This window comes from Nicotiana tabacum, chromosome 1, assembly GCF_000715075.1.
Source record: "Nicotiana tabacum cultivar K326 chromosome 1, ASM71507v2, whole genome shotgun sequence".
Classification (NCBI taxonomy): domain Eukaryota; kingdom Viridiplantae; phylum Streptophyta; class Magnoliopsida; order Solanales; family Solanaceae; genus Nicotiana; species Nicotiana tabacum.
Genome location: NC_134080.1, coordinates 33,276,198 through 33,297,059, shown reverse-complemented (window position 1 = coordinate 33,297,059; position 20,862 = coordinate 33,276,198). Strand labels below are relative to the sequence as shown.

The following is a 20,862-nucleotide window of genomic DNA, read 5'->3' as shown; positions in this document are numbered from 1 at the left end:
AAGGTGTGCAAGTACAACAATTAAGGCAGGTAGCAAATAAGCACGGAGCCATGGAAGGGACTCAACAGTTAAGAGGAAGGAAGGCAATAACTTCAGCTAAAGCATATAAGGGCAAGACAACAAGTAAGAGGTAGAATAAGTACTACAAGTCAAATAGAGCATGTAAGAGTAGATTAACAATGAGGGATATAACATGTCATGACAATTCAATTAAAGGCATGGAAAGAGTTTAGATAACTTAAACCGGTCAAATACCACATATAGCCCATGTACCCACTTGTCACCTTGCATACACGGCTTTTACATAACACAAATAGCACAATCGACTCGAATCGTAAGGGGTAATTTTCTCCCCTCCCCATAAAGTTAGACAAGACACTTACCTCGAAGAAGCTAAACCGATACTAAAGTGTTGAAAACCTCATATGTCATTCAATGAATAGCAGCTATGCACTATTGGATTTGATTTTATATGCATCAACCACATGCATTTCAATTCATATGCGGTGCTAATTGTTGATTAGGGGTACTTATGGTTCTTGTCTCAAGATTGGCCTACGCATAGATAAGATTTATCCAACACACTTTTGTCTTTTCTCGAAATTAAACCTAGATTAGATTAAAAAATGAATTAGATTACTTCTAAATCGTGATCATCCTTATTACATTGTTAATGTTGAATTCGGGCGGTGAAGAAATGACGAACTTATTTGGTATATTCTGTTTCAATTCGAATTCCGGTTATTTCGATGTACAATATTTTAATAGGAAAAAGAAAAAAATGATCTTTATCAAGTAAGAACAGCACTGTTTGCATCAATTTATATATATGTAAGGTGTAACTTATACCCATCGGTTAAACAGTTTTCATATTAAAACCATTGATAAAGCCAAAAGATATATCAATTAATTCGCTTTAATTATAGAAGTACTTACGTCGGCCTAACTTTAATTGATTCAATCTTTAAATAACGGAATTCAGTAGAACATGATTACAAGAATCAAGGAGAAAATGAGTTAGAGCTCATACCAGAAAATAATTTAAATGGAAAGTGAGGGAGGAAAAAAAATCTTCGACCATTTGCTTAATTGAGTTCACAGCTGTGACGGTCTCAGTTGATGTGCAATTTCTAATTTGATAATTTTGGACCAATATGCATATAGATATCCAGCTATTTGTGGGGAAATTTTATAGTTCTTTTTTTGGGGGTGGTCTTTAACCAAAATATTTGTCCTTCCAACTAGAGCCAAAAAACCCCCCATGCAAGCCACCAAAAAAAAAAGCAGAAATATGACACCTTCAGAGGTGGACACTCGTTAAACTTGAAATTATGCCCATGGGCCAAGTGAGAATAAAAATTCGAGACCATCCACTTTGAGGGTTAGTTGTGTACTTCACGCCCTCCCAAGCCCCAAAACTGTTCTTGTCAAACCAGAAAAGGAACAAAAAAACATATTTTTGCCACGCCAAAAAATCCAGAAACCTTCGAAAGAGTATACAGAGCAGCACACCGAACCAACTTCAAATTCCAAGTGTACACACAAAATTTGGACATTAATCAATCAACCAATCATCCCTCATCAATTAATTGAGAGCAAGAATATGAATGCAACAGCTATTAGCAGCATAAATTTAATCAGAAGATTACATTGATATAGATAGTGCAAATTAACATATTATCTCCTATATAATCTTTGCCATCAAGGGCAGTAACAACAACAAAGACCAGTATAATTGTGGCCATCTGCAACCATATTTACCAGTCCGTTCTTCACAAACCACAGAATATATCACCTTGCATCCAAGCTGTTAACCAATTCTCCGTAGTTTTTGGCATTCACCTTCTGAGGTCAAATTCAATGCATGTAAACTAGCCTGAGAATTTCGCGTAAATGAGAATATTTGGTTGCATGAGAATTGAAGTGCTACAAAAACTTCCTATGTATGTGAATGTAGCTAAGTACAAGTATAATTAAAGAGGGAGGAGGTGCATTATAAGTCAGATCAAAACATCAAATTTAATTGGAGAACTATGGATGGATATTGATTCGAGATCAGGGGAACGAGTGAAAAGATCAACAAATACAGAGAATTAAAGAGCACAATAACTGAGACATGGAAACAAAAACAAAAGAAAAGGAAATGACTACCTTATCAAAAAATTGTCTTGATGTATGCATACAATTAGCACATTCAGCTAGCTCTGTTTTTAGATCTTCTCGATTTCTTGATATGATTTTCGGATTTCAATTTTTCCGAGTAGGGCACTAAGTTATCAGTCTCAAGCACTTCAACAGGCCTTTTGTTGCTTATGCTCTTTTCAGTAACACTGAAGTATCAGAACAATGTATGAGGCACAGTGATAGAATAAATAACTGAATAAAATTATACAGCTTGCAAACCTGTCAGCTTGAGACTCTTCTGCCTTCCTCTCCAACCACTGAACACTTCCCGTGTTAGTTGGAATTAATGATCCACATACATGCAGCATCTCTTCATCAAAACTACAATAAAAAATCACGATATGAGGTTAAAGTTATCCAGGAAAATAAAAATAAAGGGTAAAGCTGAAAGAAGAAGCAAAAAAGTAAAGAAATGCATTAGCAGAACCATTCTAAGGATTATTATCTAACCACAATAGCAATTCCGGAACCAGAACATGCAAATTCAGTAATCAGTAAATCATTTGTGAGGACAACCAACAAGTTAGGGCCACTATAGCTCATTGAAAGTATACAAGAATGATAACCCTCAGGGGTTGGCCTGGTGGCAATTGACTTGAGCCTTGGGGTTTGCTCCCTTTCAAGGTCTCAAGTTCGAAACCCACTGGGTGCAAACAATTTCTGAGGGCCATCGGACTGGGTAAAACCTGAATTAACCGCGGTGCACTTGCGGGAAACTCCTTGCCGAGGGCCTGTGCACCCCCGGGAATAGTCGGGGCTCGAAGAGACTCGGACACCCGGTGCAAATCAAAAAAAAGTATACAAGAATGATTTTGAACACAGACAAACCAAGTTCTCTTGGTCGTGAAAGAAGATCCAGCCATGCTAGTAAAAACTAAAACTCACAAGTGACTTCAACAGTTCACCATGCATCTAAGATAATTAGCTGAAGCAATAGAAAAGAAATTTAAAAAGAAAAAGAGAAGGAACATCGATCTGCTGACATTAACATCACTTCCAATGGGGAATCACTTCTATTAAAAGCCATTTCATTAAGTAATTAAACAAACACAGGGGAAGGTGTTTTCCAGGCATAGAATAAACATCATCGATGAGCATAAATTCTAACCCCAAACATGAACTACACAGCAGCAAACTCACATTTCATCGTTGTCACATTTCATGCATATGCTGCTCTTTGTTTTACATCATGAATCAGGCCTAGATGTACATAATAATTCTTAACTATCTCTCTCCCTACCTCTAACTCTTGTTGTTTTCTTTTAAGATCAAATTAATTTCCCCTTTACAGAACCTCTATGAAGAGGAAAAAGATAAAAAGTTGTTCAAACCATGAGAATTTTTTAAAGACAACCAAACTTTTTAAAACAAAATGTTAAAAACAACCAAGCAGATAAGCTTACCTACCTTAAACAAAACAAAAGTCACCTCCAAGCTATTTCAACCAGAGACTTACATCTCAAATAAAAGAAAAATTATGTCTGCACCTTGCAAGTAATGGATTTTCTTCCTAAAAATGAACATACGAGGCTTGTCATTAAGCTAGACTACCAATCTTCCCAGAGATCGTGTAGCGTAAATTCTATGAGTATTTGAATATCACTTTGGCTCAGTTCTGATCACATAACGTAAATTCTATTTACTCATATAATTCACATTTTCATTCGACCATTAATTCGTATAAGCAGCAAAAAAAAAACTATACTTTGACCAATGTCCCATACAAGAGAATGAATTTACATTACTGCTTCACTTTTAGAAATCTATAAGTACCAAATCAACCTAGCACAAATATGAGGCAAAAGTCAAACTGTTACAGTTTTTAAATAAAACTGACTCCAAATTGGAGAACGAAATATGTTTCCTTTTTTCTTTTTGTTTATAAGCATATTGGAGATGGAGTTATCTTATCCTTTGGGTAGATTTAGTCTTATGTACTTTTAAAAAGGAGCTAATGACATCTCACTGGTAATATGATACCCAAAAAGTAATTTACATTACTGCTTCACTTTTAGAAATCTATAAGTACCAAACCAACCTAGCACAAATATGAGGCAAAAGTCAAACTGTTACAGTTTTTAAATAAAACTGACTCCAAATTGGAGAACGAAATATGTTTCCTTTTTTCTTTTTGTTTATAAGCATATTGGAGATGGAGTTATCTTATCCTTTGGGTAGATTTAGTCTTGTGTACTTTAAAAAAGGAGCTAATGACATCTCACTGGTAATATGATACCCAAAAAGTAATAGGAAGATAAGAGAATAGAAGTTTCTCCAAAAGTGGACATATTTTTAGGACAACAGAGATCAGAGGGATAGTTAACTTGGTACATAGAAATTAAATGACTTCTTTTTTTCTTTTGATAGACGAGAAAGCAATTAGCGTACATGAAACAATAAAAGAAGCAATTCATATATTAGATACATTATTCATATAATGGAATGGTAAAGAACCGGAATCATTAACACACTTGACATGAGAAGCAAGAAATGGAACAAGCTTGTATCAGCCTTCTATCCTACAAAACATCTGTTTATCTTGTCTCTTGAAGGGTGACTAATTGGAATAGACTTATTCTCATGGAGAGCTACCGAATTAAATCATCTGAACTATTTACATGATATTATAGCTTTCACACCATCCTAAATGGACAATTTAAAAAGTTGTGCCGTTGGATCATCCTTCATCATACTGAGACCAGATGTAACCGCTATTTGTTGCTAGAGTGTCTAGAAGTCCTCTGCGTCCAGGATGAGCTTGAAACATAGTTTAATCACAGAACAGATAGAGAAGAAAGGGGGAAAATGTGACTCTTCCTATTTTATTCTATACTATCATTGTTAGGCATCACTTCCAAATTTAGAGTAATGGAAAGTTCTAAATTAAGGTTGAAAGTTAACTTCAAGTGGGTACATGCAGGACAAGAGTTTCAGTGCTGGAAAAAAAAACAAAGAACATCTTACCTCTTGACTGAGAAGAGTAGAGTAGTTCCCACTTTGATCCTATGTTTCTTGTCAGATCTGCTGATATAAACTTCTTTCCCATGTTTCTACAAAAAGAGAAACAAATCCAAAGACAAATCAGGTATCAAATCTAGATCTCAGCTCAAGTTCTCAGTTCTCATCAGTTCAAAGTGCTTACAATTTTATACTTAAAATCTTCTCGAATGTCTTCATCTGCTATGAAGGCAGAAGCAAAACCAAGAACAATTATGTGAATAGACTGCTGGCCAACTTTGACGACCTCACCTTCTGAAAAGATAAAAATAAAAGAAAGATTAAAGAAACAATGTTAGCCCAAAAGAAGTTACAATCTTACATCTATCACATTCCACTTTTAAATATTTATTTATCTATCTCCGGGTGGGAGTTGAGTTTTGAGTTTCTGAAATCAAGGGAGAACAATGAAGGTGGTGAAATTATGACTCTCTTGATCAATAACTTCACCCCCACCCCCCACCCCCCCCCCCACCCCAGAAAAAAGCCTGGAAGATAACTGAACTAGAGTTTTCCAAAAAATCATATAGTGTGCTTGATCCACAAACACACATGAGAAGTTGCAGGAGTACCTAATAGCATTTCTGGCTTGGGATAAAAAAGTAGCAATTTTGCTTCAAATCTCACACCAAAATAAGGGTGAATTCCTGGCAGAATTTTAGCCAAATTGCTACTAAACTTTGGTTCATAAGTCAATACCACACCATCTAAAGCTTCATTGAACCTGTAAAAAATAAAAGGGAACCTGATGAACAAAAGTACCCAACAAAACAAGTGGAGTGGAAGTCCAATTACACTTAGACATCGAAATCCTTAGTGATAAAAGGAGAGCAGAGACAAGAAAGAGAAGATAGAATAATTAACGCATTAAAAGTTGGAGCTCTTAAATAACAGGATTGACAGCCCAACATAAAACAGGCAGGAAAAGGAAGGCTATCAGCTACCTCCTGAAATAAACTCAACACTACGTCCAATTGACTGAACAAGCTAAAACAAATGGGCTACACAATCCATTTACAGTCAATCATTCAATTAATCAATTAGGCATCAACCCCAAACTAATTGCAGAGATGTAATGGAACCTCTTTCCCATTTAACAAGATATAGCGCATGTCTAGTTGAGCACATCCTAACGAAGACAATGTTTAGAGGATTTATCATGTTATGACTACTTTTATGTTGTCAGTCAACCTACCACAACACTCTTCTATACGAAGCTCATATAGACAGAGCTCAACAGAAGCCCTATTCAAACAAGAAAATTGAGCATCAATTAAACGTATTTATAAAACCTCTATTCAAAAATACGTTGTTAGCTAATTAACTTTACACCAACAATGAGCACAGCCAACAATTTCTGATACCAAGAAAGTGATTTTTTTTAAGGTTCATCATATGAAACCTTAAATTCTCTACGACCAAAAATAGAAAATAGAAGTGAGAAGGATAATGGAAGATTACTTGAAAAGAAGAGAGCTGAGTTCACGATAAACAGCGTCCATGACATTTTTGGCCTTCTGTGGATGTAAATACACAACCAAATTCGCTCTACACTCTTTCAATGCCTCCATTTTATTGATTCAACAGATACTTTGATGCCAATTTTGTGAATGACAGGAGTGTAGAAATTGGGAGCAATAGGGTTTTTACATAAGCCTTGGAATCCTAGCAAAGTGTATACAAGTTTGTAATATTAAAAATTTTATCCTTGAGGTTTGATAAATAGCACTTAGACCTCTTTATTAGTGTTTGAAAAGAGTTCGACCTTTTCATAAAAAAATTAAAAAAAAACACTGTAACAGTTAAAACTTTTTTTCTTGGTATTTGGTTAAAAATATTATTTGCAAATAGTTGAAAAAGAAAATGGCTGAAACTTCTTTAAATTTGAGTCACCTAATAATTATTAAGGCATGCTAGAATATACTTGACTAGCGGACTCTTAATATCGAGAGTTAAGAACTCAAATTCCTTCAATTGCAATAGAGGTGTCAAATGAGTGGGTTGAACTGAATACGAGTAAATAGGCATATTCAGTAAATGAATTCGTAAAACTACCCAAAATTTACTTAGTCTAAGATGGAATTAGGGCAAAACATGTTTTTATGAATACGATTCAAGTTTGAAGCAAAAACAAAACATAGACAAGAATAATGCGTATTTAAGATTCAAGCAAAAACAAAAAATAGACAATAATAACTTCTTATCTTGCAATATAAATATACAATATTATATTTCTAACTAGAAATAACTAGTAAAACTTTTCGGATTTAGAATATTGACTTTTAATATTCACAAATCTTAAGAAACAAAACTGAGCTAGGAATCAACCAATGTAAATTAATGCGGAAATAATGTTTGAATATATAAACTGCATAAAAGCATGAAATGACATTGGTTTACATATCAGCGGATGCAAGAAATGATTTTAAGTAGTTGGATTTTTGAGCCTAAAGAATTTTATTTGATGATAAAAACAAATTCTGACCACTTAGGTCAACTGTCATTATATTCATTCTATCCTCCCTCTTGAAGTGTGATATTATCTGCTTTAAGTTAAGTTCGTGTCATTTTCATGTGAAACTTTTGTTTAATAATTCTTTTTAATAATAAATATCTGCAAATCCCGCACCTTAAATATCAGCTACCTCCTGAAATAAACTCAATACTCCGTCCAATTGACTGAAAAAGCTGAACAAATAAATGGGCTACACAATCCATTTACAATCAATCATTCAATTAATCAACTACATATCAATCCCAAACTAGTCGTGGAGATGTAACGGAACCTCTTTCGCATTTAACAATACACCCCGATGACCATATAGTGCATGCCTAGGTGAGCATATCCTGACGAAGCCAATATTTAGAGGATTCATCATATTATGACTTTTTCTTTTTTGTTGTCTTAACCTACCACAACTCTCCCTTATGCGAGCTCAGAACTGGTATCAAAGCTCACATAGTTAGGAATGGTGGTACCATGAGCTTCAAAAGTTACATTGATATTTGAAGATGCTGAGTCAGTTTCTTCAACCAATATAAAGGTACTACTCCTAAAGCCCAATGTACCACCATTTTTAACACACATATGCAGAATTCTACACAAGCCCTCCTTTTTTTTTAATCGTCAGTTCTTCACGAGCCATCTTCAAACAAGAAGATTGAGCATCACCCTAAAGTATATTATAAACCAATGCATCATTAGCTATTTAACTTAACACCAACAATGCAGCATACCCAATTTTCCGATACAATTCATTTAGATTCACTGAAAAGCACAAAATCCAAAATCTGTAACTTCAAAGGATAAAGAAAGATTACTTGAAAAGAAGAGAGCTGAGTTCACGATAAACAGCATCCTTGACCCTTTTAGCCTTCTGTGGGTGTAAATATACAACCAAATTCGCTCTACACTCTTTCAATGCCTCCATTTTATTGATTCAACAGATACTTTGATGTCAATTTTGCGAGTAACGAATGGGGGTATTAAAAACGAATTTTGGGGTTTTTACATAAACCCTAGAAACCTAGCAAATTGTATGTATAGATAAAAGTTGTAATATTATAACTTTTATCCTTGAGGTTTGAAAATTAGCACTTAGACCTCTTTAGCGTTTGAAAAGAAGTCCCGACCTTTTCATAATTACAAAAAATCCCTCTTTAACAGTTTCATAACTGGAAAACGTTTTTCCTTGGTATTTTGATTTTAAAATAAAATTTGCAGCAGATGGAAAAGGTTTTGGTAAAGACTCCTTTTCAAATTTTGAATCAAACGTAACTTAAAAATTATTAATGTTTAAGCAATAAAGGCACCGTGATCAAGATATGGCTTAAGATTTAGCATCTTGTTTTAGAAAAAAGTTTAGGGTAAATTTCACAAATTGTCATATAACTATGACTCTTTTTTAACGAAAATCATATAACTTTATTTTCTCCCACAATAATCATCAAACTTTCACTAACTTACACAAAAATCTCAGTGGAAAACACAATTTTCCATAGTACTTTTTCTTATTCCGGGTTTTTTAATTTATTTTCAGTCTAATAAATAATAACTCAATTAAAATAAAATAAAAATATTTTTCGCCGCTCTAAAAAATAATAGCCGATAAAGAATATAGTTTTGTATATATTTATATAATGTACATATTCTATATATTTTTTGGCTAGCGAATAACAATTAGTTTTGACCGAATAGTTAATTTTATATTTTTCCCTTAAAATAGGAATGACTCAACTCAACGTGACTCAATTCCTATTTACATAAATTAAAATAATAATAAACTTGAAACCTTCTCTCACAAAAAATTTAGCGTGGAATACATGAGATTCTAACACACAAAAAAAGGAAGAAATAAAATAATTATAGAGCACTTAGAAAAATGCCATCAATTTGAATGAATATCTTGAAAAGAAAAAGAAAATATAGAAGTATCGTGTTTTGAAGGATTCACTTTTTATATTATTTTAAGTTTTATATACGGCTATTGTGTCGGGTAAGTTAGATCGAGTTGGGTCACTCCTATTTTAGTTGGATTATATTATTTATTAAACTGAAAATAAAAAAATAAAAAAAGTTATGGAATAAGAAAATACTATTGAAAAGTTATATTTTCTGGTCACTATGATTTTGTGTGAGTTAGTAAAAGTTTTATAACTTTTGTATAAGAAAACATAATTATATGACTTTAGTAGGAAAAAAATCATACTTATATGACCATTTGTAAGATCTGCCCTTTGAATTTACTATCGTACTAATTTATTTGAATATATCAAACTTTAAAAAATAAAAGGCAGACAACCTTCCTTTTTTTGAGTTATTATGAAGGGCATGATACTTACAATGTAGATATATCTTTAACATTCCTGGAGGAGTCTTCAGAAATGCAAGCGGAAACTGGGTGCTGGGCTTCATGGGAAGCATGCAACATACTACCAACACACATGCAGAGCTCTTGGCAGTGCTAAGAGGATTGCAAATTGCTGAAGAAAGGCAGTTAACGCCTCTAGAAATTAACACAGACTCCACGGAGGTAATAAGAATGCTTGACAATGAAAATCTTGTTTTTGACTCACTTATCTTTGAATGCAGGTCAATCATCCAAAGGCTAGGAGACGTAGTGGTGAAACACATCTACAGGTAGACGAACAAAGTTGCTGACATACTAGCAAAAGAGGGAGCCAAGAAGGATTTTTTTGATAATCTTTTTGTAACAACAATTCCTCCGGTGTTTGTTATGTCGAGGAAGAAGCAAACCCGAAAATAAAGAAGATAAAGAACACCAAATTTTAACGTGGAAAACCCTTCAAATCGAAGGTAAAAATCACGGGATCACAAAGATCCAAAAAGCTCCACTATAATAATAAGAGGGTTACAAAAGTTCTCTAAATTGGCTACACAACAAATGCCAAACACGGAACAACAATAGCAACAAGAGCAACAACTAATCAATTGAAGAAAGAGTATAATCCACAAAAACGAAGCTGTTTTTCGAGGCTCTAAATCAGATTCTAAGAGCTTCCAAATCCGATCTCACCATTCAAATCCAAGACCAAGATGTTACGAACACTCAGTCAAAATTTCAGCCCGATCTAACGGTTAACGAATTAGAAAACGTGATTTGAACTTGGCCGGTCGGAATAAAAATTTGCAGCAAAACAAATACTTTTCTTCTCTCTTCTCTCTTGATGAAAGCTCTCTCAAAAACCACTTTTATGTGCTTAAGTCTTTCAAAGACTTGTATCAATGATCATAGAATAATTCTCCAAGGTTGTCCTATTTATAGATCATGAGTGGTGCTTTCTCTTAAAGCCAAAACCCGCTCAAAATAGGAATAAACTGAATCCAATTCCAAATAGGAATTGAAACCAAAAGAGAATAGGATTAGGCCATTGGGTCTTTGGCTGGACAACATGGGCATGTGCCCAACAAACTCCCCCTCCAACCAAGGGGCCAAATGTGTCTTCAAGTAGAGGAACTATTGACAGGCTTCATGCCTGCCAATTTTCTACAAAATTCATGTTTATCTGCAATCAACGCCTTTGTCAGCATATCCGAAGGATTTTCATCAGTGTGTATCTTCTCAACCTCAAATAATTTCTCTTATACGGCCATTCTTATCCAATGATACTTTCTATTTATATGTTTGGTTTTAGAATGAAAAGTGGAGTGCTTGGTGAGACAGATAGCACTCTGATTATCATAAAATAAGATGTACCTTGGCTGCTCAAAGCCAAGATCATTAATAAACTCCTTCATCCATAATAGTTCTTTGGCACCTTCTGTGACAACAATATATTCGGCTTCTGTGGTGGATAGAGCTATGCACTTCTGTAGTCTAGATTGCCAAGAAACAGCTCCCCCTACAAAAGTGATCAAATAACCGAAAGTGGATCTTGAATTATCAAGATTGCCTCCTAAATCAGAGTCTGTGTAACAAACAAGTTCAGGCTTGCCATTACCAAAGCACAACTTCAAATCTGCAGTACCTTTCAAATACCTTAATATCCATTTTACCGCATCCCAATGTTCTTTTCCAGGATTAGAAAGGAATCTACTAACAATACCAACGGCATGTGCAATATCTTGTCTAGGGCAAATCATAGCATACATCAAGCTACCAACGGCAGAAGAGTAAGGAATACGAGACATCTCCTTTTTCTCTTCATCAGTAGATGGACTCTGACTAATACTCAATTTGAAGTGTTTAGCAAGAGGAGTACTAACCACTTTTGCATCTGACATATTGAACCTCCTGAGTACCTTCTCAATGTATTGCTTTTGGGATAGAAATAACTCCTTTCTATCTCTGTGTCGGTGGATTTGAATGCCCAAGATTTTCTTTGCTGGCCCTAAGTCCTTCATCTCAAACGATTTACTCAACTGCTTCTGAAGGACTGCAATTATGGATTTATTCTTGCCAACAATAATCATGTCGTCCACATAAAGCAATAAAATAATAAAATCAAATCATCATCAGAGAACTTCTGGAAGAATACACAGTGGTCTGAAGAAGTTTTCTTGTACCCTTGTTCTTCTATGATAGATTCAAACTTCAAATACCATTGCCTTGGAGCTTGTTTCAATCCATACAGGCTCTTTTTCAATTTGCAAACATAATTTTCTTTTCCCTTAGTTACAAAGCCCTCAGGTTGCTCCATATAAATCTCCTCATCTAAATCACCATGGAGAAAAGCAGTTTTGACATCCATCTGCGCAACCTCTAAATCTAGACTTGCAGCTAAGCCTAGAACTACCCGAATAGAAGACATCTTCACAACAGGGGAGAAAATTTCATCAAAGTCAACTCCCTTCTTCTGGCCAAAACCTTTAACAACTAACCTCGCCTTGTATCCAGGCGCAGAGGTATGGTTATCTTGCTTTATTCTGAATATCCATTTATTAGATAAAGCTCTCTTACCTTTCGGCAATTTCACTAACTCGTATGTGCTATTCTCATGGAGTGACTTCATCTCATCTTCCATCGTTTCGATCCACTGATCTTTGTGAGTATCTTTCATGGCTTCATCATAATTCTCAAGTTCTCCCATGTCAGTCAAAAATACATACTCTTCAGGAGGATAGTGCATGGATTTTTGCTTCTCCCTTGTAGATCTTCTAAGAGAGGTTTCAGGAGCATTCGAAGTAGTTACCTGTGCAGGAATTGGTTGTTGATCAACCACAACTTCATCAACTGGAGCATCCATAACATCTACACCATGATGATCATTTTGATCTTGATCATTATCTCCATCATTGTCTTGGGTTCCTTCATGTGCAATAGGTGCCTTAGCAATTGAAACTGGATCAATATCAACTAAGCTCTCATTACTCTGAGAATCTATCTTCTCAGCTTTGTCAATATCTTCAATAGTTTGGTCTTCAAAGAATATTGCATCACGACTTCTAATAATTTTATTGTCAACTGGATCATAAAAACGATACCCAAACTCATCTTGACCATAACCAATAAAGATGCACTGCTTAGTTTTGACATTCAGTTTCGATCTCTCATCTTTAGGAACATGCACACAAATTTTACACCCAAAAACTCTCAGGTGGTCATAAGAAACATCTTTGGCAAACCAAACTCTATTTGGGACATCACCATCCAAAGCAACTGTAGGAGACAAATTGATAACATAGGCAACAGTGTTAAGTGCTTCCGCCCAAAATGTATTTGGAAGTTTAGCCTCTGAAAGTAAGCATCTAACTCTCTCAACTAGAGTTCTATTTATCCTCTCTTCCAAACCATTCAATTGAGGTGTCTTGGGCGGAGTTTTATGATGACGAATTCCTTTTTCCTTGCAATAGTTATCAAAGAGGCCACAATATTCACCACCATTGTCAGTACGAATACATTTTAATTTCTTCCCCATCTGTCTCTCAGCTAAGACCTGAAATTCCTTAAACACGCTAAGTGCTTGATCTTTAGATTTCAAAGGATACACCCAGAGCTTACGAGAATGATCATCAATGAATGTCACAAAGTAAAGTGCACAACCTTTTGACTTTACTTTAAAAGTACCACACAAATCAGAGTGTACTAGCTCCAATAAATCGGGCTTTCTTGAGGGAGGATGGCTATGAAAGGAAACCCTTTTCTGTTTGCCAGCTAAGCAATGGATACACTTTTTCAGCTTTGCTTGTTTCACTTCAGAAAGCAAACTTTTCTTAGCCAAACACGTAATCCCCCTCTCGCTCATATGACTCAGTCTTCGGTGCCACAATTCTGATAAAGTATCACTTTCCACCAGATTTATGGAGTCATTAAGAATAGAGCCTTGTGTCACATATAATTGACCAGACTGACTCCTCGAGCTACTACTAACGAGCCCTTGGTGAGCTTCCATTGGCCATTAAAGAGGGCATTATGGTAACCTCCATCGTCTAATCTTCCTGTGGAGATCAAATTGAAAGTAAAGTCTGGAGCATGCTTGACATCTTGAAGAACTAATGTTGAACCATTATTAGTTTTCAAACAAACTGTGCCAACACCAAACACCTTAACTTCACTAGCATTGCCCATTTTTAACACTCCATAATCAATAGGAGTATAAGATGAGAAAAAGTCTTTTCTTGGTGTGACATGTAAGGTAGCTCCAGAATCTACTATCCAACTCGTCTCATGGGATACCAAATTGATGACGTTTTCATCATAAGCAAAAAGAAGGTCATCTCGAACAATAGCAGCAACATTGTTCTCGTTATTTTCAGCTTTCTTTCCTTCTCTAGTGTCTTGATTCAACTTGCGGCAAAACCTTTTGATGTGTCCTTTATTGCCACAGTGGTTGCATGTGTAAGCACGTGATTTTTGCCCTATATGAGAATTACTCCCAAAAAAATTCAAAAATAAAATAATTTTTCTTGGTGTGCCATTTTTGTGATATTTTGTGACATTTTGAATAATTATTTGTATTTGTTTGTGCATGTTTATTTGCTAAATTAATAAAAAATACAAAAATATGTCGCCTTTCACATGTAGGATTTAATTCTACAATTGTTAGTAATTAAATTTGTTTTACAAAAAAATAAAAATTACAAAAATAGGCATCGTTTGCATTTTTAGCATTTAATGTCCAAATATACAATTTTATGCTTAATTATTACTTAATTGTGCGTTAATTGTTATTGGGAGTTAATTTGCACTTTTATAACTTAATTTAGTTCTTAATAATAGTTTAAGTATTTTTATAATTTAGTTTTAGAAAAATAAAAGAAGAAAAGAGAGCGAAAATATAAAGAAAGTCGGAATTAGGCCTCTTCTTCAACTTCAAGCCATAGGCCCAATCTTCCCTACGACCCAGTCCATTTAGAACTGGGTCGACCCAGTCCATAACCCAAAAGACCCAAACCCTTTTTGTCTTACATTTTACAAAACAAAAAAACAAAACAAAAAAAAAGAAGGGAAAACCCTAAAATGCTTAACTCACCCGCCCCCCCTCCTTTTCTATCTTTCTTCTTCTTCTTCTTCCTTAAGCAAAGCTCCATCAATGGCTACTTCACCATCTCCACTACAACCACCCCTTCACCACATAACCATGGCTGCCCTCAAGCTTCACCATTGTCGTTTTTGTTTTTGCGCCATGGCTGCCCGCGTTTGCTTTCATCTTCTTCGTCGAGCTCAAGCTTAAGCTCGACATCCATGGACGACCACTGTTTCTCTAGCAGCCATGGCTGCGTTCCTCGTCATCGAACCCTAGCCATCGCGACCATAGTCACGAGCTCCGACCACAGTCGCGAGCACCAACGGCGAACAAACAACCTGCTTGCGCCACGCCGCTACTATCACGGTTTCTTCTTCAACTACTTTTGCTCGCCGCAGCTGCTTCCTCATCGCGCCACTGCTGCCCGTTTCCACCACTGCTGCTGCGTTCCGGTTTGTTATTGTTTCTCGCCGCGTCCAGTTCCCCAACGTTGTTGTTTCACGGCAGCTTTCTCCATTTGAATCAACGTGAGCAGCTCCGCGTCCAGTTTCTTCAGGAACAAACATTGAATCAATGGTTGCCGTAGCTGCTGCTCCATTTGTTGTTGCTGCGTTGTTCTTCTTCGTCTCCGTCGCGGCCAAGATCACGCAGCAACTGTTGCTGCTCACGTTTCCGCCATGGACGAGCAAGCTTTGATGCTGCCATGGCCATCTGCGGACTGCTGTTCCTTCCTCTCCATCTTCTTCGTTTATTCGTCGTTGTTGCGAATCGGTTAGTTGGTTTATGTTTTCAAAATTCGCCCATATTTTTTGTTGTTCGTTGTTTTTCGGATTCAAAATCGATAAATGATTCAATGTTTGTTTTGTTTGTCCGTAGTTGAAATAATTTTAGTTTATTCATATGTTTCGTTAAATTAATTTTCAGATTTAAAAATAGAAGTTTAATTAGTTGCTTTCATGTTTATTTCATGTTTGTATTATTGTTTAAGTAAATATTTGTTAGTTTGATGTTTGTTAGATTCAAATTAAGATTTAATCAACTATTTCTTCAATTTGTTTCATGCGTTTATGTATTGTTAGAAATTGTTAATATTGTTAAGTTCAAGTTTAAGTTCATAATTATTTCTTCGTCAATCTTGTTATTTGTTTAAAGAATTTAGTTGTATTAAAGGAATATATTATTTTAATCGTTTAATCCGTCATGTTTGTTGTTTAAAATAGTTCATCCATGTTCATACTTTGTTTGATTGTTTTTGAATCCGAATTTTGTATAGTTTGATTTCTTGTTTACCATTTATGATTATTGTTTGAATTGTTCTTATAATCTTGTTTAAAGTTTAATATAAGAATTGTTTGTTGTAATATTGTTAGAGTTGATTTTAAGTTCAATATGATTGAATTTAGAAATCTTCATACTTTGTTTGTTGTTGTTTTGAATCCGAAAATAGGATTGTTTGTTGCTAAAATATTGTTCAATCAAATTTTAGTTGTTCTTGGTTGTTCAATTTGTGTTCATGTGATTTGTTGTTGAAATGTTGTTAAAATCATGTTCATATGATATTGTTGTTATGATGTTCATCCGTGTTCATATTGTTGTTTGAACATTGTTAGAAATTGATCATATTGTCTATATTTTGGTTAAGTTTGATTAATTGATGTGTTATAGCTGATGGGTAGTTTGGTAAATTTGTAATACGTCCAGGGGTAGTTTGGTAATTTCAGTAAGGTCGGAAGGGGTAGTTTAGGAATTGTACATTTTGTAATTGTTTATTTGAAGCATGGGGGACAAAATGAAATGGGGTGGGTTGTGATATGATTATTTAATATAAAGGGGGGACAAGATTTAAATTAAAGGGGAATCTTGCATTATTTTAAATAAAGCATGGGAGACAAAATATAATGGGGTGGTGTGATATATTTATTTAATGTAATGAGGATGAGTGAGAAGATAATGGGTTTGGTAGAGAAAGGGATTGATTTTAATTGATTAAAGGGATGGGATATATATATATATGTGAAGTCTGGACACAAGAGAGGGATAGAAGAAATACAGACAGAAAAAAAAAGAGATTGAAAAAAAAGCTGAACATTTATTCCGAAAAAAAAACATTGAAACTCTCAAGAAAAGAAAAAACATACAAAGAAAAAAAAATTGAAAATTAGAAGAGAAAGTAGTACACACCTGAGAAATATTCTGGTATACAGGTGTAGAAATTAAGGGTTGAAGATTAACTAGCCTTTCAAAAATCTGAAAATTTCCTTTGGTTTCTGTCCATTATTTTCGGCATTCCTGGATTTTATTTTGAATTTTTCAAAGTTGTCACTGGGATTTTCGTTGACTGGTTATTGCTGGTTATTGTTGTTGTTGCTGTGTTACGTATTACGTTGCTGACTTTCTTCTTCTTATATTGACAATATCAGGTACACAACTGTAATTTTGGCATTTTGTAAGTTGAAATGAAGAATGGAGTGTTAAATTTTTAATTTAGTTTAATTTAATTTTTGTATTGTATTTAGGTTATTCATGTATTATTATTCTGTAAATCACTGTCATCGGCATAACTAGGCATATTATAGCGACATATTAAATAACGCCTTTACCAGATTATTAGGAAATATATTTAAGCCTGATTATTAATTAAAACTGTTTAATAAAAAAAATAGAAGAAATAACGTAAAAATGGCGTTATTGAATCAGTTTGGCAAAAATTAACTAAGTTCCTTATTCAGAAGGTTTTTCGTCAACGATAAGTTAATCCGAATCATGTAGTCAATTTCAGTTATAACATGAATTAGTTTGCAAACAAGTATTAGGACATGATGAATTAAAACAAAGTTAGTTAATGTTAAATTGTTTAAATTTTTAGAAATATGATTTAGTACTCAAGTTTTTATTTTTATTTCTTTCAATTTTCAGTATTTGTAAATAATTAGTTTCAATAAGCTTAAGTCTTACTAATAATTTGAATTTTAATCCAACTATGGGATAATTAGTTTTTTTTTTATTTTTTTACTTTTCGATAATTCCATGTTGTATTTATGATTATAATTTTATTACTTTCTGTTAATATTTGTTTTTCTCTTCTATTTAATATGTCATTTTCAAGAATGTAGATATTGATTTTATATTTATAAAAAACTTAGTAATAATAAAAAGGTTATCATTAAAGGATATTCTTAAAGGATTTCGATAAAAATAAATAGATAGTCTTACTAACAATTTGAATTTTAATCCAACTATGGGATAATTAGTTTTTTTTATTTTTATTTTTTACTTTTCGATAATTCCATGTTGTATTTATGATTATAATTTTATTATTTTTCTGCTAATATTTGTTTTTCTCTTCTATTTAATATGTCATTTTCAAGAATGTAGATATTGATTTTATATGTATAAAAAACTTAGTAATAATAAAAATGTAGTCATTAAAGGATATTATTAAAGGATTTCGCTAAAAATAAATAGATGTAAATAATACAAAATTTATAGGATTCTCCAATCTCATTTATTTATTTAATTATTAAAAAAATTACTTAGAATTTGGGATGGATTGTTTAGTGAATTTCACTTCCTTCCCCAAAGATAATGACGCGTTAGACTCTTTAGGCGCGATTTAATTAATTTTACCTTCTTAAACTCGGATGCGCATTTCATGCGACCCAAATCTAAATCCTAAAACATCAAATAAAATATGTTTCGTATTGTGGGTGCATTTCATGTGACACAATCCAAAGATATGTTTTAAGCGATGTTCACATTCCTAAAAAATAATAATTATAATAATAAAGCGGTAAAAGATAAAATTTGCACATGGTTCATAATTGTATTAAAAATCAGATAAATAAGCCGAATATAACAGTTGAGCGACCGTGCTAGAACCACGGAACTCGGGAATGCCTAACACCTTCTCCCGGGTTAACAGAATTCCTTATCCAGATTTCTGGTACGCAGACTGTAATATAGAGTCATTCTTTTCCTCGATTCGGGATTAAAATTGGTGACTTGGGACACCCTAAATCTCCCAAGTGGCGACTCTGAAATAATTAAACCAATCCCGTTTCGACTGTCCTTTAATTGGAAAAAACTCCCTTGTACCCTCTCGGGTACGGAAAAAGGAGGTGTGACAGCTCTGGCGACTCTGCTGGGGAATACAACCCAGAACCAGTGGTTCAGGGTTAGAAATTCGAGCTCATATAAATTGTTATATTTGGTTTTATCTGATTTTTACATGTTTGAGCCTAATATGCTAAATGCTGCTTTTACCGCTTTGATATTACATGAACTGTGTATAAACTGTGCCGAAACCCATCTCCTCTCTGAGTCTTCTAAATCATGAAGAAGGGTGTACTTCGTACGACTTCTTTTCTGTATAGTGTAAAATCCCAATTTAGAACGAGGTTCGGACAAGTTGCTAAGCCGGTGAAGCTTCTGTATTCCCGGTACGCTACCCCCTCGGCTCGAGCTGTCCGCTCGGGTAAGCCAGGTCTAGAACAAACACCCAGGTTCTGAACCTAGTATAACAAAGCCACATGCCGGATCCCTAGTAGGAACGTTTGTTTGCATCACGTGCATCTAACTTTGGAGGCTCAACACAGGGGTTGGGTCTGTCTAAGACAGGTGCACCAAAAATGAAAATGACCATCCTGATGCATCTTATTTGTTTTATGTGCATTTATTTGCTCGGTCTTGCATGTTGACCGGCTTCTGAGTCTCGGGAGTGTAAAAAATAAAATAAAATAAAACTAGCAAGTGGAAAGTTAGTTGATTAATTTAGAAAAATCAGTGTCCAAGTACTGTCGAAATGCTGCCGAATTTTTTTTTTTAAAAAAAAACATATATATTTTTACTTTTAGAATTGTTTGTTTGCCTAGAAAGCAGAAAGTGTGTAGGAATAAGTCTTTTATTTTAATTTGCTTTATTTTTTTTAAATTAAAAAAAATATGAAAAAGGAAAATAGTTTTTTTTTGCTATAAAAGAAAAAGGAAAAATTTGTTTGTTTTCAAAAAAAATTAGTTAGTTTATAGCCTGAACTACGCGGGTATGATTCTCACCAGATGTGAGATCAGAGGCAAACCTCTTTGGTTTCGGCTCACCATATTCAAAAAAAAAATCCAAAAATATTTAACATTACTCACTTCTTTAGAAAGTTTTTCTTTAGAAAGTTTTTTTTTTAGACCTCAAATTTTTTTTTTTAAAAAAAATATATATATTTCCTTTTAATCTCAAAATCCCAATTATTTGTTTAAAAGATATTCAAAATAAAATTCAAAAATATTTTTCTGTAGTATTTCTTTCATAAATTCAGAATATTGGTTCAAAAATATTTCCTTTCTCCTTAAAAGTTTTTTTTTTCAAAAAAAAAAAAAAATTAAAATCCAAAAAAATATTTCTTTAAAATATAGATAGTTTTTAAGTCAAATAAAAGTTTTTCCTTCTTTAATCACTATAATAAATGTGCAGGATGAGCACAAGTCAAAATGAACCATTCTCAGTGTGTAGCGAGGTCCCTTCGCAACTCCACATGTGGTGGAATGATATGGGAAAGGATAGTATAAAGATAGTGGAAAGAGTTTTGGGAGGTTTTGTCGATCTGTTGAATATCAAGCCAAGGACAGATATCATCGAGGCTCTAATACCGTTTTGGGACCCAACACGCAACGTGTTTCGTTTTGCTGACTTTGAACTTTCACCTACACTAGAGGAAGTCGCCGGATATGCGGGGTTGAATGGGAAACTAAGAGGGCAGTATTTACT

The 20,862-nt window shown here is 34.1% G+C and overlaps 1 protein-coding gene across 5 annotated transcripts; it reads right to left on the bottom strand.

Moving 5' to 3' along the window:
* Nucleotides 1-1,534: 1,534 nt before the first annotated feature.
* Nucleotides 1,535-8,722, bottom strand: LOC107801865 (uncharacterized). 5 transcript variants are annotated; one of them, XM_075249613.1, is made up of 8 exons: nucleotides 8,503-8,646; nucleotides 6,643-6,846; nucleotides 5,754-5,905; nucleotides 5,327-5,436; nucleotides 5,149-5,234; nucleotides 2,404-2,505; nucleotides 2,152-2,330; nucleotides 1,535-1,842 (listed from the first exon to the last, which is right to left on the bottom strand). In XM_075249613.1, the coding sequence occupies exons 2-7, from the start codon at nucleotides 6,750-6,752 to the stop codon at nucleotides 2,195-2,197; spliced, it is 696 nt and encodes a 231-aa protein (XP_075105714.1). In that variant the 5' UTR covers nucleotides 6,753-6,846; nucleotides 8,503-8,646; the 3' UTR covers nucleotides 1,535-1,842; nucleotides 2,152-2,194. The 5 variants fall into 5 exon arrangements, with proteins under 5 accessions (XP_075105714.1, XP_075105707.1, XP_075105711.1 ...); XM_075249606.1 differs by having other exon boundaries at nucleotides 1,535-1,876; nucleotides 8,503-8,645; XM_075249610.1 differs by having other exon boundaries at nucleotides 1,535-1,845; nucleotides 8,503-8,645.
* Nucleotides 8,723-20,862: the final 12,140 nt, after the last annotated feature.